At 40.4% G+C, this 13,183-nt stretch overlaps 1 protein-coding gene across 1 annotated transcript in view; it reads left to right on the forward strand.

Annotated features, from left to right (window-relative positions):
• The first annotated feature begins 5,866 nt into the window (after positions 1-5,866).
• NRK (Nik related kinase) overlaps positions 5,867-13,183 on the forward strand; it is a 144,462-nt gene continuing 137,145 nt past the window's right edge. The window contains exon 1 of the mRNA XM_025372716.1: positions 5,867-6,201. Within this exon, the coding sequence (XP_025228501.1) occupies positions 6,145-6,201 (57 nt within the window). The 5' untranslated portion in view covers positions 5,867-6,144. The remainder of the gene's footprint in view (positions 6,202-13,183) is intronic.

The raw sequence follows: 13,183 nt of genomic DNA on the forward strand, positions 1-13,183 counted from the left end.
GGGAGACCACACAAAGTGAATAACATGATGACTGGTTCATTGGGGGTTACATCGAGGAGGTTACATTGCACTTGCTATCACTACTCAAAATAGGAAATGACAGTCAGGCATGGTGATGGGCACCTGTAATCCCAGCTACTTGGGAGGCTGAGGCAGGAGACTTCCTTAAACCCGGGAGGCAGTAGTTGCAGTGAGTGGAGATCACTCCACTGCACTCCAGCTTGGGTGACAGAGTGAGACTCTGTCTCAAAAACCAAAAACAAACAAACAAAAACAAAACAAAACGAAACAAAACAAAATCAAAATAGGAAATGAGCTAGTTTGCCATGGCTCATTATTAGTGAACCACTACTTGCTCCTGGGAAGCATATTTCAGGAGCCATCTGTATAATATTCTGCTACAATTTCCCCTAAAAGCAACATGAAATTTACTGATATGTACTGTCTGGAATCTTTTCTTCCTCTTTCAAAATTTGATTATTTTGGTCGAGGGAGTATTGGTGGTGGTATACGATTGGATGGAGAAGGCAGAGACTATTATTACCTTCTTCTGCATTCACTTTTGACTTTTTTGACTTGTAAAATAAGCATATATTTATTTTGTAAATTTTTCCAATTGAATAATATATGATATAATATTCTTTCTATCATTATTACTTTCTCCTCCACAGTGTTGTGATCTGTAGTTAAGAAGTATTGCCCATATAGTTCTTGTTATCAGTCTGTAACATACACTCATAACAATATTAATTCTGTTTCCTCTTTCCATTTTATTGTCAATTGAAAGGATATCTATCCTGCTTAAGTGATATATTCCTTTCTACATAGATGGATAACTTCTTAATATTCAGTGCTATTCCTCCTTTGCTACCCTGGGCTTTTTCTCTTTTAAAAGTACATATTCTCTAGTTGTGGATTGCTAGTTGCAACTCCTACTTTGTCAAACCTTAGTGATTTATGGAGATTATACACACACAAACACATAATTCAAGTTTACTGTGTTCTCTAGATGTCGTGCATTCAGGGACAGATTTGAGTTTTCTTGAGTCTGAAGCTTTTATAATTTGAGGAGCCCACATCAAAGTAAAGAATATAAAATTAGCAATACAGAATTACTAGGGCCACTCCTAGGGCATTGGAAGTGCAAGTGAGAGGCCTTGAAGCTTAAGCTTCATTAGTGTCACAGTAAATAAATTCCCATGTGCATCTGCGCCAGGTGAGGAGGGATGGGTAGCCTGAAGTTGCTGGGCTGGGAATTCTTGGAAAAGGATGGTATGGCCTCCAAAGATAGGAAAGACTAAGGAAAAAAAAAAAAAAAAAAAAAGGAAGCCTCTTTCCAACTTCAGAAATCAATTTGACTTTTGGTCTTAATTTCCCTGTTTCAGTTGTCTTCATAAAACAATTGTCTTTTTTTTAGAGTAGCATTCCGGTTCTCAATAGCAAAGAGACCCGTGTTCAGCTACGCTCAGGTTTCCAGGGCCTCATTTTACAAACAAGCATAGCTCTAATTCATGCTGAGCTTAAGAGCATTCCACGACAAGCAACAGAAGCTTTACGAACTATGGTCAGAAGGCACATTTAATGACCTCTAGCTTGAGAAACATTAGGTAGCTTGTTGCTTTGTCCCCAGAGAAGTGGCATGTAAGAAAAATCAAAAGTAATGGTGCCGGGAGTGTTACGAACTGTGGTGGAAATTCTACAGTTTGCAAAGGTGTCTCCAAAAAGAAGAAAGAAAACCTCAAGAAGGTCCTTTAGCCTAGGGGTTCCCAAAAGTTTTCTTCTCCTACTAGGACTTCTTGAGGGTCTTTCAGAGAGGCTATCCAGCCACTCACAAGTATATTGGAAGATACTAGACCTGAAATGTTTGGAATCACAGATGTGGGACTCTTCTTTTCAAAAAGATTGCTAAATAACGTTATGTCACCATTCCCACTCAGGGCCCAGTAATGTACACAGCAAGCTTGTGATAAGAGAAGAAGTAATTTTCATATATGAAGTGTCAAAGTAGAGGAAAACCAGTAAATGACAGACCTTTTTTGTATGCTTGAAAATTTTAATAAAGTGTTTTATGAGATTTTAAACAAGTTTAAATAAAATTTTTAAATAAGTGTCTATTAAGGTATATATTGCCAATCTTAAATGTGTAAATGAAAAAGAAGAAACAACCGAGAATATTTTGAATCTATATGTTTCATAATACACACATGCCCTCGAAGTGTAATCTCTTCAGATTATGTGATTAACAACTTATATATCAAAATGAGTATGTGGTTCTTTGTATACAAAGATGGAAGTACTGACTTTGGAGTTGTTTTCCCAGTAAAAGGATGCGGGTTGGCAAGAGGGGAGCTGCTATTAAGGGCCAAAGAGCAGAGAGATGCATTCTGGTCCTCTAGGGTATCAAACCCATGCCCTTGGTACTATGTCCATGGTACTACTACCAATTGAGCTACTGTCTGTAACCTTGCCATGTAACATCTCAGTTCTGTTAAGCATTATTGCTCACAAACACAGCCTCCTTCAAATCCTTACTGAATAAAGTTTGTTCCCAGCCAAAAAAAAAAAAAAACAAAAACCAAAACAACAACAACAAAAAACCTCATGGGAAGGAATGGGAATATATTTTAATTTTTTAGCATTAAAAGTTGCTGTTTTACTTTCTGGAAGTTTCTTAGCTTGAAAACCATGATTTTGCGCTCTGAAGTGATCCACTTGGTGATATCTGCTTAAGCAGTCACTAGCTACTCTTAGGCAATGACTGGGTTCCATTTCTTTTTATAAATCCTGTTATTTCTGTTAGGAGCGCTTGAGGGCTGAAAGGGGAAGGGGGAACTGGATAGCTCAGGGGCCTAGCTAATGTCATCTGATCTCTCTTACCCCGAGGCTTTTTTGAATTTGGCTCCTCTTCACACAGTCTCAAAATATGCACCTCACTGGCCCTTCAACAGTCATTGACAAGTGGACTCTGGAGTCAGACTGCCTGAGTTGGAAGCCAGGCTCTTCCAATTACTAGCTGTGAGGCTTTAGGCAAGTTGCTTTATCTCTCTGTGCCTCAATTTCCTTGACTAAACACTTGGGGGCAATAATTTAAAACCTAGAATAATTGTCAACAAAATTAAATGAGATAATACATGCAAAGCACTTAGTCTGGTGCATACAGTAAGCACTTAATCAATTTTAGCTATTAAAATATAACAACAATTAAAAGTTCCACAGGGCTAATAGCCTTAAGATAACAGAATGGATTGGAGAAGAAGGGGATGGTACAAATATGGGATATGTAATGTTGGCAGAGAGATTGTTTCAGGGTAAAACACAATCTGAGAAATTTCTAGACCCGCGACATATTAGGGTTATTTTCATGCAGTTTGAAGTCAGGAAAGAAAGACATAAATAAGAACATCTTGGAAGGAGGCAGGGAGATGATGGTTGATAGGGTGAAAGGAAAAGAAGTCCTGAAGTTGGAAAACAAATGCCCTATTTCAAGGCTGTGCTCCTGTCACAGCCCCATGACTGGAGGCCATCTATTTGCCTTCTGTCCTGCTAGAGGAGCTGACCTTCCCCAGGCTGGTCACGAAAATTCCCATAATGCCAGCTTACAAGGTAAAGTTTCCATGCTTTTCCATGCCTCCTTTCCCCCTTGAAAATAACAATAAAGTTTAAAATGTGCAAGTTCTTTGTCAAGTTCTGGTCAAACACGTGGTTTCCCCTTCCCGCACCTGGGGACGGGGGAGGGGGGGGGTCCCAAGACCGATGTGGCTAATCCCTATGGAGTCTCCAAGTGACTAGCCTCCCACAGAGCCTTGCAACTAGTTAGCCCAATGGTCTAGCCTGGATTGTTTTCCTGGCCTGGACTTGCCCCTCAGTCTAAAACAGTCTTTGCCATTAGGGGCCACGGGGCATTTTTCCCCACACCCCATCCCCACACCCCACGTTCAGCAAATCGCGTTGTAAAAACAAACAAAAAACAAAACAAACAAACAAACAAAAGTCTTGACTAATGAACAGCCCTTCCCTGTAGCAAAGATTCTCTTCAGAGTTCTTTTAAACGTTGTATTTTTTGATTCCGTGTCTTATTTCTAAAAACTAAATGTGTATGTAAAAGTGTAATTTTCTATTAACTAGTTCACCTGCCCTTCTCTAGTTAAGAAATGTTAATTTCAGACTCACATTTAGGAAGATTCAGAAGAGTTTTACTGATCATCCAGGAATTCTCAAAGTGTGTTTTAAAAGGGTTTATTTTGTGTGGTAAAATTGTCAAGATTTGAATTATTGGAAAGTGTAATTTCTGTGGTGGTATGTATCATATTCGAATTATCGAGAAAATTCGATCCAGCACACCCGGGTTTGTTTTTGGGGGGAGGTAATGGTTGGTTTTCTCTGCAACTGTTAACAGAGAATTTTCTTTATTTAGTGAAACCCGGTTCCTCAGACAGGCTGTGGCCATTACACAGCTCACTGAGACTTGGAAGTTGAGGAATGTAAAGAGGTCAAACTCTGGCATTGAAACAGACAGGAAATAAACAAAATCTACCAATATGTAAAGATATTACAGAAATTAGAAGAATGAGTCAGAAGCGGAGAGCTCGAGGTCAGTGGGAAGAATTATTCGTATAAATCTTCTTAAAAGAAGTAGGTAATTATTAATTAAAAAATAAAGAAACAGGAAAAAAGTCCCCCCACATCGCTTTCCGACCCCGGAGTTAGGGTGCGCAGAATGCCCTCTGGGAGCTCCAGAGAAAGTAAGCAGTGTCGGGACATTTACTAAGTGCTCTCTGCAGAGCATGAGTTTAGAATGCGGTTAGTTTATGCACCGACTCCCCTTCCCACGAATGTTTCAAGGGGCTCTTTCTGGAAGTTGAATCACGTTTGTGAGATTGTTTTAAGCCATATGTCAGTCCCCCAGCGCTTTAAAGCAAAACGGAAGCAAACAACTTGGGCACTTGGAAAAGTTTTGCAATTAATGAGCGAATGAATGAAATCCGGCCGGAACGCTGGAGACTGGAAGGGAAGCAGGATTTTTCTCCGCGCGCTGCGAATACAGCGTATGCAAAACTTAGGACCCAGGGCAGGCCGGGCTTTGGAGACACTCAGTCTTACTCAACCCTGAACACCTGAGAACAGGTGCGGTTCTGAGTGAGACTGGGACCTGGCACGAACTAGCCTGGGGCCAGAAGAGATAAGGCCTGCCGGGAAGAGAGTTCCAAGCTCTGTCCATTCTGCTCTTGCCCTCGGCTAATGGCTTCGAAGGCCAAGCTGTGACAGCCCCGGGGCGCACTCGGTGCCTTCTTCTGCTCAAATAGGTGCTCGCCTAGGACTGATTCCCAACCCGTGGCAAGTCATTTCCTTCTATAACTGGTGGGTCTTTGCAATAAATTGAGCGATAAAATCAGAGGGATAGAAAGAGAAAACAGACAACTAGAAAAGTCACAAGTGTTTCTTGGGAAGTCTAGGGCGCGGGTTGTTTGGACTGTGTCAGGGCTGTGGGGCCCAGACTGGGAGCGGCGCGGAGCGGGACCGGTTTTCCGGGGCTGGCAGCTGCCTGGAAAAAGTTTCCTGTGGAACACTCTCCAGCGGGGGCGGGGGCAGGGGCGGCTGGCGCAGCAGTGGATGTGGGAGGGGGCGGGAGGGCCGGGGGAGGCCGCGAAGGGCCTGCTCGCAAACCGTTATAGTCCTTCAGCACCTCCCTCGGCCGGTGGCCCTCCTAGCCTGCCTCCCCGCCGGGCGGCTGCCCACCTGGCGACGTGACGCTGCACCAATCCGTTTCGAGCTGCTCCCGGGTCCCTTCTCCTTGCACCGCCCCCCTCCCTACCCTGAAAGAGGCGCACCCTGACGGGGCAGACACAGCGCTCTCGCCGCGGAGCACCCTTCTAGCTTCTTCATCTCCAGGACAGACGCTCAGGCTCCTCTCTCGCCTTAGCCCAACCTGCTTTCCCGCCTCACAAACTCCGGTTTCCCTCCACTCCCAACTCTTTTCACTCCACGTTTCCCCTCCTCTATCTCCCACGCCACGAACTCCAATCCCCCAGCTCCTTTCTCCCGCCCTCCCCCTTTCCCTCTCCTCCCTTCAACTCTTCATCCGCTTCTACCTCAGACTGCGCGCACCCAATTCAGTCGCCCACTCCCGTTCGGCTCCTCGAAGCCATGGCGGGACCTGGGGGCTGGAGGGACAGGGAGGTCACGGATCTGGGCCACTTGCCGGTGAGTAGAGGACGCCCATCGCCCCCCGAAATGCTCTCTTTTGGTGGGTTCTGAGTACCAGGGGGAGGGAGCGGACGCCCTCAAAACGGGCTAGACCAGGACTTCGACGGGTCCCGCGGGCGCGGAAGGGGACCCTGGGCCGGCATGCGGCAAAGGCGCCCCCTGGGCACCCGGACCGCACCAAACTCCAACGAAAGGCAAAGGCACGGGGTGGTGGGAAGGGGAGACCGAGAGAAGAGATGGCAGTGGGGTGCTGCGGGCCCTAAACAGCGGGGCATTTTAAATATGTGACCCGCCTTGTCTAGCGGAGCTCGGGTACCTGTCCTAGCCCGCTTTTTCCAACAGAGGCCAAAAAGTGCAACGTCGCGTGTCTTCTTGAGTACTCCTCCTTGTTATCCCGCCGCCCCGTCCTTTGCTGCTGCTTTTGCCGTCGGAGATGCCTACTTGCGGGGTGACCTTTACTTTTAGGTGACAGCGACTAGAAAATTGAGGCGTTTGAGTCCCACTTTTCTTATTTTCTAATACACTTTCTAAAACCTTATTCTTGCCAGGGCAATGTTCCTGATTTAGTGTTGTGAGAGTGAAAGAAGTCGACGCCGTTTGGGGAAGGAGTGAATTCTGCACACTCCAATTTTTTTTTTTTTTTTTTTTAATATTGTGTTCTTTGCCCATCCAGATTTAGCTTTTTCTTGTGGTTTTAATTTGTGGGCTCTTCTTTTCCCGAATGCCCAGCTTTCCTCTAGAGTTGTAATTGATTGGTAAACTATTATCGCCATCGTAATTAGTAGACTTATTATTTTGGCAGCGCAGTTTATTTCATTGGCATCTGGTTTGTGGCTAATATTGGATTCCACCCAAATCCGTGTTTCAAGTTCCCTTTTTAGATTGGCATTTCACTCGCACCCTGTCTTGAATGCAAAAGGCCCCAGGATTCTCCCAAAGGGAATAAGCAGGCACTGCGCTGGAATGATCACCAGGCAACTGTAGTTCAGGACAGTGTCCTGCTTGCTTTGAAAAAAGCTAAATATTAACCTTAAGGTTATAGGACTATTCAAAGTCGATTGACTTAATTTTACACATATTTGGCATTTAAAGAATGTGTTTTTGATTGTGACAGAAGCCTGTCTCGCTCAAAAATAGGGCATTCCCAAAGCCTTCCCTATATGATTTTACACTAGATGCTGTATGTGGAGAGGTAAGGTGGTACACACGGGTAACATTTTACCAAATTGTTCTCTGCCATTTAAAAAAATCAGTGCAAACGTGAATTACAGATATTAGTGTTGCGGTTATTTATGCAGCTTCATAAAATATATCACAGAACTTTTAAAAATTAAATCTTTTCTCATTCTGCATGCACCCAGAATTTCTTCCTTTCAGTGTGGATACATGAGATTTCCGGACTATGGAGGCCTCAATTGGTGGTTTCCTTTCTAAGCAGAACTTTTATATTCAGACTAGATTTGCACCCAAGTAAAAGTATAAAACCAAGGAATAAAATGTTACCCTTCCTCCAACATTCTCTGCCTATGGTTGGGAAAAGAGAAAAAAGCAAATTAGGGCAGATATGTGAAACTGATGCAGGCAGGTGGGCAAACTGAAATAAACTCCCTTCTAAATATCACTAAACGGGTGAATGGGAAAGACCTCATAGAAATGATAGGGCAGGGAATTCCAAACCCAAGGAAAAAAAAGAAGAAAAGGTTTTACTGCCACACACAAAAAAGAAAAAATGGGGGAAGTGGCCCAGACTAACTGACCCGGTCATGGCCCTGGGACATAAGAATTTGGTGGAGCCCAGGAGATAAGAGGAAAGGCTGCAGTCTTTACATTGCAGTTCAGTGGAATATTAGTTTCCTGGAGGTTGGTGGAGTGGGTGTGTGGGGAGGGTAGAAAGATAAGGTTGGTTTTTAATGTAAGGGAGTAGTAGCGAGAAGATACAAAACTTCAGGACATTGATGCTTGGCCTCATTTTCCAGACTTCATGAAAGTCTCATAAAGTCCTCAGATTCTAACAATTTCTAAATTTTATATATGAGACATTTTGTTTCATTTGTGGGTTTTCACTCTCTGAGCAATTTATGCATAATTCTCCCCTGTCCTCAAACACCCAGATTCAAACCCTAAGAAATCTAGCAGAAGAGCAGTAGCATGCCCTTTAGAATTTTCTTTACTATCAAATTTTTAGACATGGAAAGTTATTGTTGCTTTGGTCACTGAGTTACATTTTTCAGCGATTTGGGGTTTCTTTACATTTGATTTATTTTCTGACTCTGAAGAAATAAAAGCAAATGAAGAGGTGAAGAGAAATCTGAATCAGTTGTGTTGAAATTTGCATTTTGATGCAAAGTAGAGTTGATAAAGCAAGTAAAGAAACCTTCATATAATGGTATCCCTTGCAGTAATTATCTTCAATAGGACATATGTGAAGGTCAGAAAATTGCCATCTGTAAACACCAAGTATACCAATTTGGCAGCAGCCAGACAATGAGGGAAGATTCAAACCTTGGAGTTGCAAACCGAGAAAAAACATTCAGAATGTGGAAGAATAAATAAATATGGCTCTAGTTTAAAATGGACACATTATGTCCTTTGCAGGCCTAGCCAGCTAAATGACCACAAGACAAAGACCCTTGAGGGAGGATAAACTTGCTTTACAAATTGAGACTTGAAGAAATTGGTAGGTTATTTGGTATTTTTGTTATTAGATAGATATTATTTTTAAACCCAAAAGAGTAAGCAGGAGTGAAAACTGGGAAACAAGAAAGGGTGAGAAAATTATATAACTTTCAAAATTAAAACCTTCACTTTTATACAATGATATAACTTTTTCACATAATGCACTAAAGTCAGAGACAAAATAAGAGAGCCAATGTAATTACAATAGATCAATTCCATTATGTTTGTTAATTAATGGGTTACTGTAATTTTCTGATTTTCTATTGAATAAATATTTTCTGTAGGTGAAAAAACAAAAAAGAAAGTGCAGAGATTTGTGGTTTGTGTTTCCTTTCTGAAAAGAGAAGTATAAAGCTTTATGTCTTGATATATATCTTTGTAATATATGTGTGTATATATGTATATATATTCACCTTGCCCACCAGCAATACCTAGGGATGTGTGTGTTTGCCTCTCTCTATGTGTGTGTATATATATACATACACACACACACACGCACACGCATATATATGTTTGTTTTGATGTGTGTGTGTATATATATATAATCATATATATATGAACGTGTGTGTGTATGTATGTGTATATATATGCGCGCGTGTGTGTGTGTGTATAGATATATATATTCCTAGTATGCCTGTGTCCTTGAGACTGGAAACTATTTCTTCCTCTCCAAATCTGTCATGTCTTTCACTATGACTATCCCCTTTGCCTTCTGTGCCCAGTGTGGTAATGACATTCCTCACGGCTGTGGCCTTGGTATTTGACACTGCCATGTGTAGTCCTAATCTATATTGGGGTCAGGATTAGACAGGCCTTGAGGGGACAGTAGTGGCAGAGGTTATCTGAAATAGCACATGATCCAAAAACTATATTTGAAATACATTAGGCTTATATTTAAGTATGACTTCCAGCTCTACCCAGACCAAGCCTGGTATCCACATTTGGTCATGAGAAATTTCACACTTTACCAAGTTCCTTAGCCCCTGTTTAGAAGCAGTTTTACCTTCATTTCAGTCAACTATGATTGAAATATTCAGCATAATCCTCAATTGCATATATAGAGAGCATCACCTCCGCATAACACTGCACATCAGTTTATTTTCTGTCTTTTTTCTTCTCCAGTTTCTAGAGCAATGGTTTTCATATGGTAGTGCACAAGAACAGTGCACAAAAATTAAGAATAACTTCGAGATTTTGGGACCCATCATCAAAAATTCCGATTTCATAATTCTATGATAGGTCCAAGGAATCTGTATTTTTAACAGTTTTACCCAGATGATTCTCATGTAGCGAGAGTCTATACAGTCTACAGTTTGAGAAACACTGGTCTGGAGGAAAAGATTTCCCCTTTAACGCCACCATGTAAATTGTGAAGCCCATTCCTCTATCTCTGAAACTCACTCTGGCACTCATCTTGCCATATCCATCCCTTTCATGTTCTCTCTCCAAAAACTCTTTTCATAAGATTGCTGTTTCTAATATTACAAGTAAAAGGAGAAAAGCCTCTGCTATCTCCTTCAAGGTACTGTGCAGTCTCCTTCTTTTTGCAGCCTGACTGCTGGAGAGTGTTTCCTCACTCTCCTTTACTATCCTAAATTTGAAATTTCTTGCTACTCATGTTGACCATTTTTGGTTCCCTTTTCTCCTTAATCTCTGCCGTATTTGGTTCTGTGGATCAGCCCCTGCTTTGAAATTCTCTCCCTTGACCAGTTAAAACTGCTTTCTATTGGCTCTTTTCCTTCCAGTTACTCCCATCCCTGGCTTTTATTAAGATTAGCCATCAAGATGGTCTTTCTTCCCTGCTCTTGAATTCAGGAGACAGAAACAACTCCCGAGAATTTGAGATTTCAGTGGGCAGGGAGACTAGGACTTTTAAACTGCAGAAGATAATTTAGATGCATAGAAAGAGATAACGAAAGTACAACAGGTTTGTCTAACAGTTTATGGTTCAAAAATGTTTTAAGACTTAGATTTTTAGTAATTTATTGTAAGACAAACTTTAGAAATTCATTTCTTCTTTACTGACCATTTTGTATACCCAAATGGGACATCAAGACACACCAACCCCCCCAAATAATCTCCAAATTGGTATAGCAGTCATAGATACGAACATCTATCCTCTTCTGTTTTTCTTATCCCAATGTGGCAGGGCAGAGGAAAGGACCAAATAATTATGGAGACCCCTCTGACATGAAACTTTTGTTTTCACAGTGACCAAAAAGATTGTTCCCTTCCAATTCTTCCTTCCTTGGAAATCCAAAATAAACTTGCTCTGACTGTAAGTCCAAAATATATGAGGAATTTGGCGTTGTTAACCTAGTATTAAGCATAGTCCTTCTCCTCTTTTCCCCAATTTAATGTTTAGTTTTGAAAGAGAGTAGCATGGAGATGGGGAACAAAAAATAGCATGTAGGACTAAAGAAAACAATATAGTCTTAGAATATATGAATACTAAGTTGAGCTGCCTTTAAGGTTAAATATTTTAAATGTTCTTTTATTAAACATGAGTATGAAAGATGGTTTGGTCATTTGAGAGCAGAAAACAAGTTTCCTGACATAGATATGAGGCCTCCATGAATTTCTGCAGGCATTTTATTCTAGTCTATTTCCTTGGTGTCTTTTTTGAATAGTTAGATAACTATATTCAAATCAGGGTAAAGTTTTTATGTTATTGAGGACTAGAGAAAGGAATAAAGAAATTTAAGACTGTGCTCAAAGATTCAAAAATACAGGTTGTACAGATGTTACAATAATTCTCTAATATATGTTATCTTTTCCAGCTAAAATGCAGCGTTAACTATAGCAAAGAATAGTTTACCAATAGGAATCAGGTAACATGTTTGATTATTTTGACAGATGGCCGAAGACTGTTTCTCCAGAATTAACAATGTCTAAAATAAATCCCTCAATCGTATCCATCACATAAATATGCTACGGTGATAAAGTCTTCAAGTCAGTCCCTAGTGACTTTTTTGTTGGCTTTTCTCTTATAAATCTTTCAATGAGTTATAACAAAAGTGATACGCTTAATAATAAGGATAATATAATGATCTATTTTTACTTCTTAGATCCTAAAAATTGTCTTTTTAGATAAATTACATGTTTGTTGGGAGTATATTTCCTGAACTGTTTGTTTGAAATAACTGTGTATTGTGATCTTTGATGATCATTTTGAAAAACTAAGCTGCTAGGCTGCTGCTTTATCTAACAATGCTTTTATCAATTCAGTGGAAACATCTAGATTTTAGAATGATTGATAGGTTGTGATTTTCATCTGTAGAATTTTAGAGCTGGGAGATTACCTATCCCAATACTTTTATTTTATATATGTGAAAACTGAATCCCAGAGAGAATAAATAACTTACCCAGAGTCATATAGTTAATTAATGGTAGAGCTGGGGCTAAAATTCAAGTCTTCTGACTCTCTGTCCAGTTGGATACTTATTGAATGATGTAATCCCAAAGCTGTGTCATTTTCCTATGAGAGTTTTGCTAGATTACACAAATATCATGGCAGTTTTAAGGAGTTTATAATTTCATTCATCTAAGTTGCATATGCTCAGTAGTTTTCCTGTTTAGCTTGTATTTATCACAGCAATCAAAATGTTTTCAAACAGGATTAAACAACGTTTGTGTATATAAAATAAACTTTCAATAAGGTATGTGAATTTCCAAGAATTTGCCAATGTTCTTACCATTTTGTGTATAAATTGGCATCTACTCATGCCTCATATAAGTTTTACTAAAATAGCAAAATAGGCTGCTAGACTAAAAGTTCAAACAGTGATAAAATTCAAGAAACCGTGTTTTGTGGTGAACAATCAAGGAGTACCCATATTTAAAGGTAAGAAAACAATACTTGAAGATAACTATGGAAGCCTCACAACTCTATCCCAAAACATGTTATGTTTTGTTTCCTATGATGCCACATTTAGGGTTAAGTCACAGAAAACGTCACTTTGTGCCATGAACAGGTATTTAGCAGATGCAAAGTTCAACTTTTAAAAAATTGTCTGATTTTCTTAAAATGATGCTCTTTTAATATCATTATCTTGCTTTGTCATTCATATTTAGAGATGGTATTTCTTTCTTAAGAGCTGTTACAGGTTGGTGCAAAAGTAACTGCAGTTTTGCCATTATTCTAATGCCAAAACCACAATTACTTTTGCATTAACCTGTAATTCAAGTAAGTCATCTAAACTTTGTATCCAACATCTAGTCATTATTGTTGCATGTTAAATTTTCTGCTTGTCTAGTTATCACTCAAAAGAATAATATCGGCTGGGCGCGGTGGCTCACGCCT

Source organism: Theropithecus gelada, chromosome X (assembly GCF_003255815.1).
Source record: "Theropithecus gelada isolate Dixy chromosome X, Tgel_1.0, whole genome shotgun sequence".
NCBI lineage: Eukaryota > Metazoa > Chordata > Mammalia > Primates > Cercopithecidae > Theropithecus > Theropithecus gelada.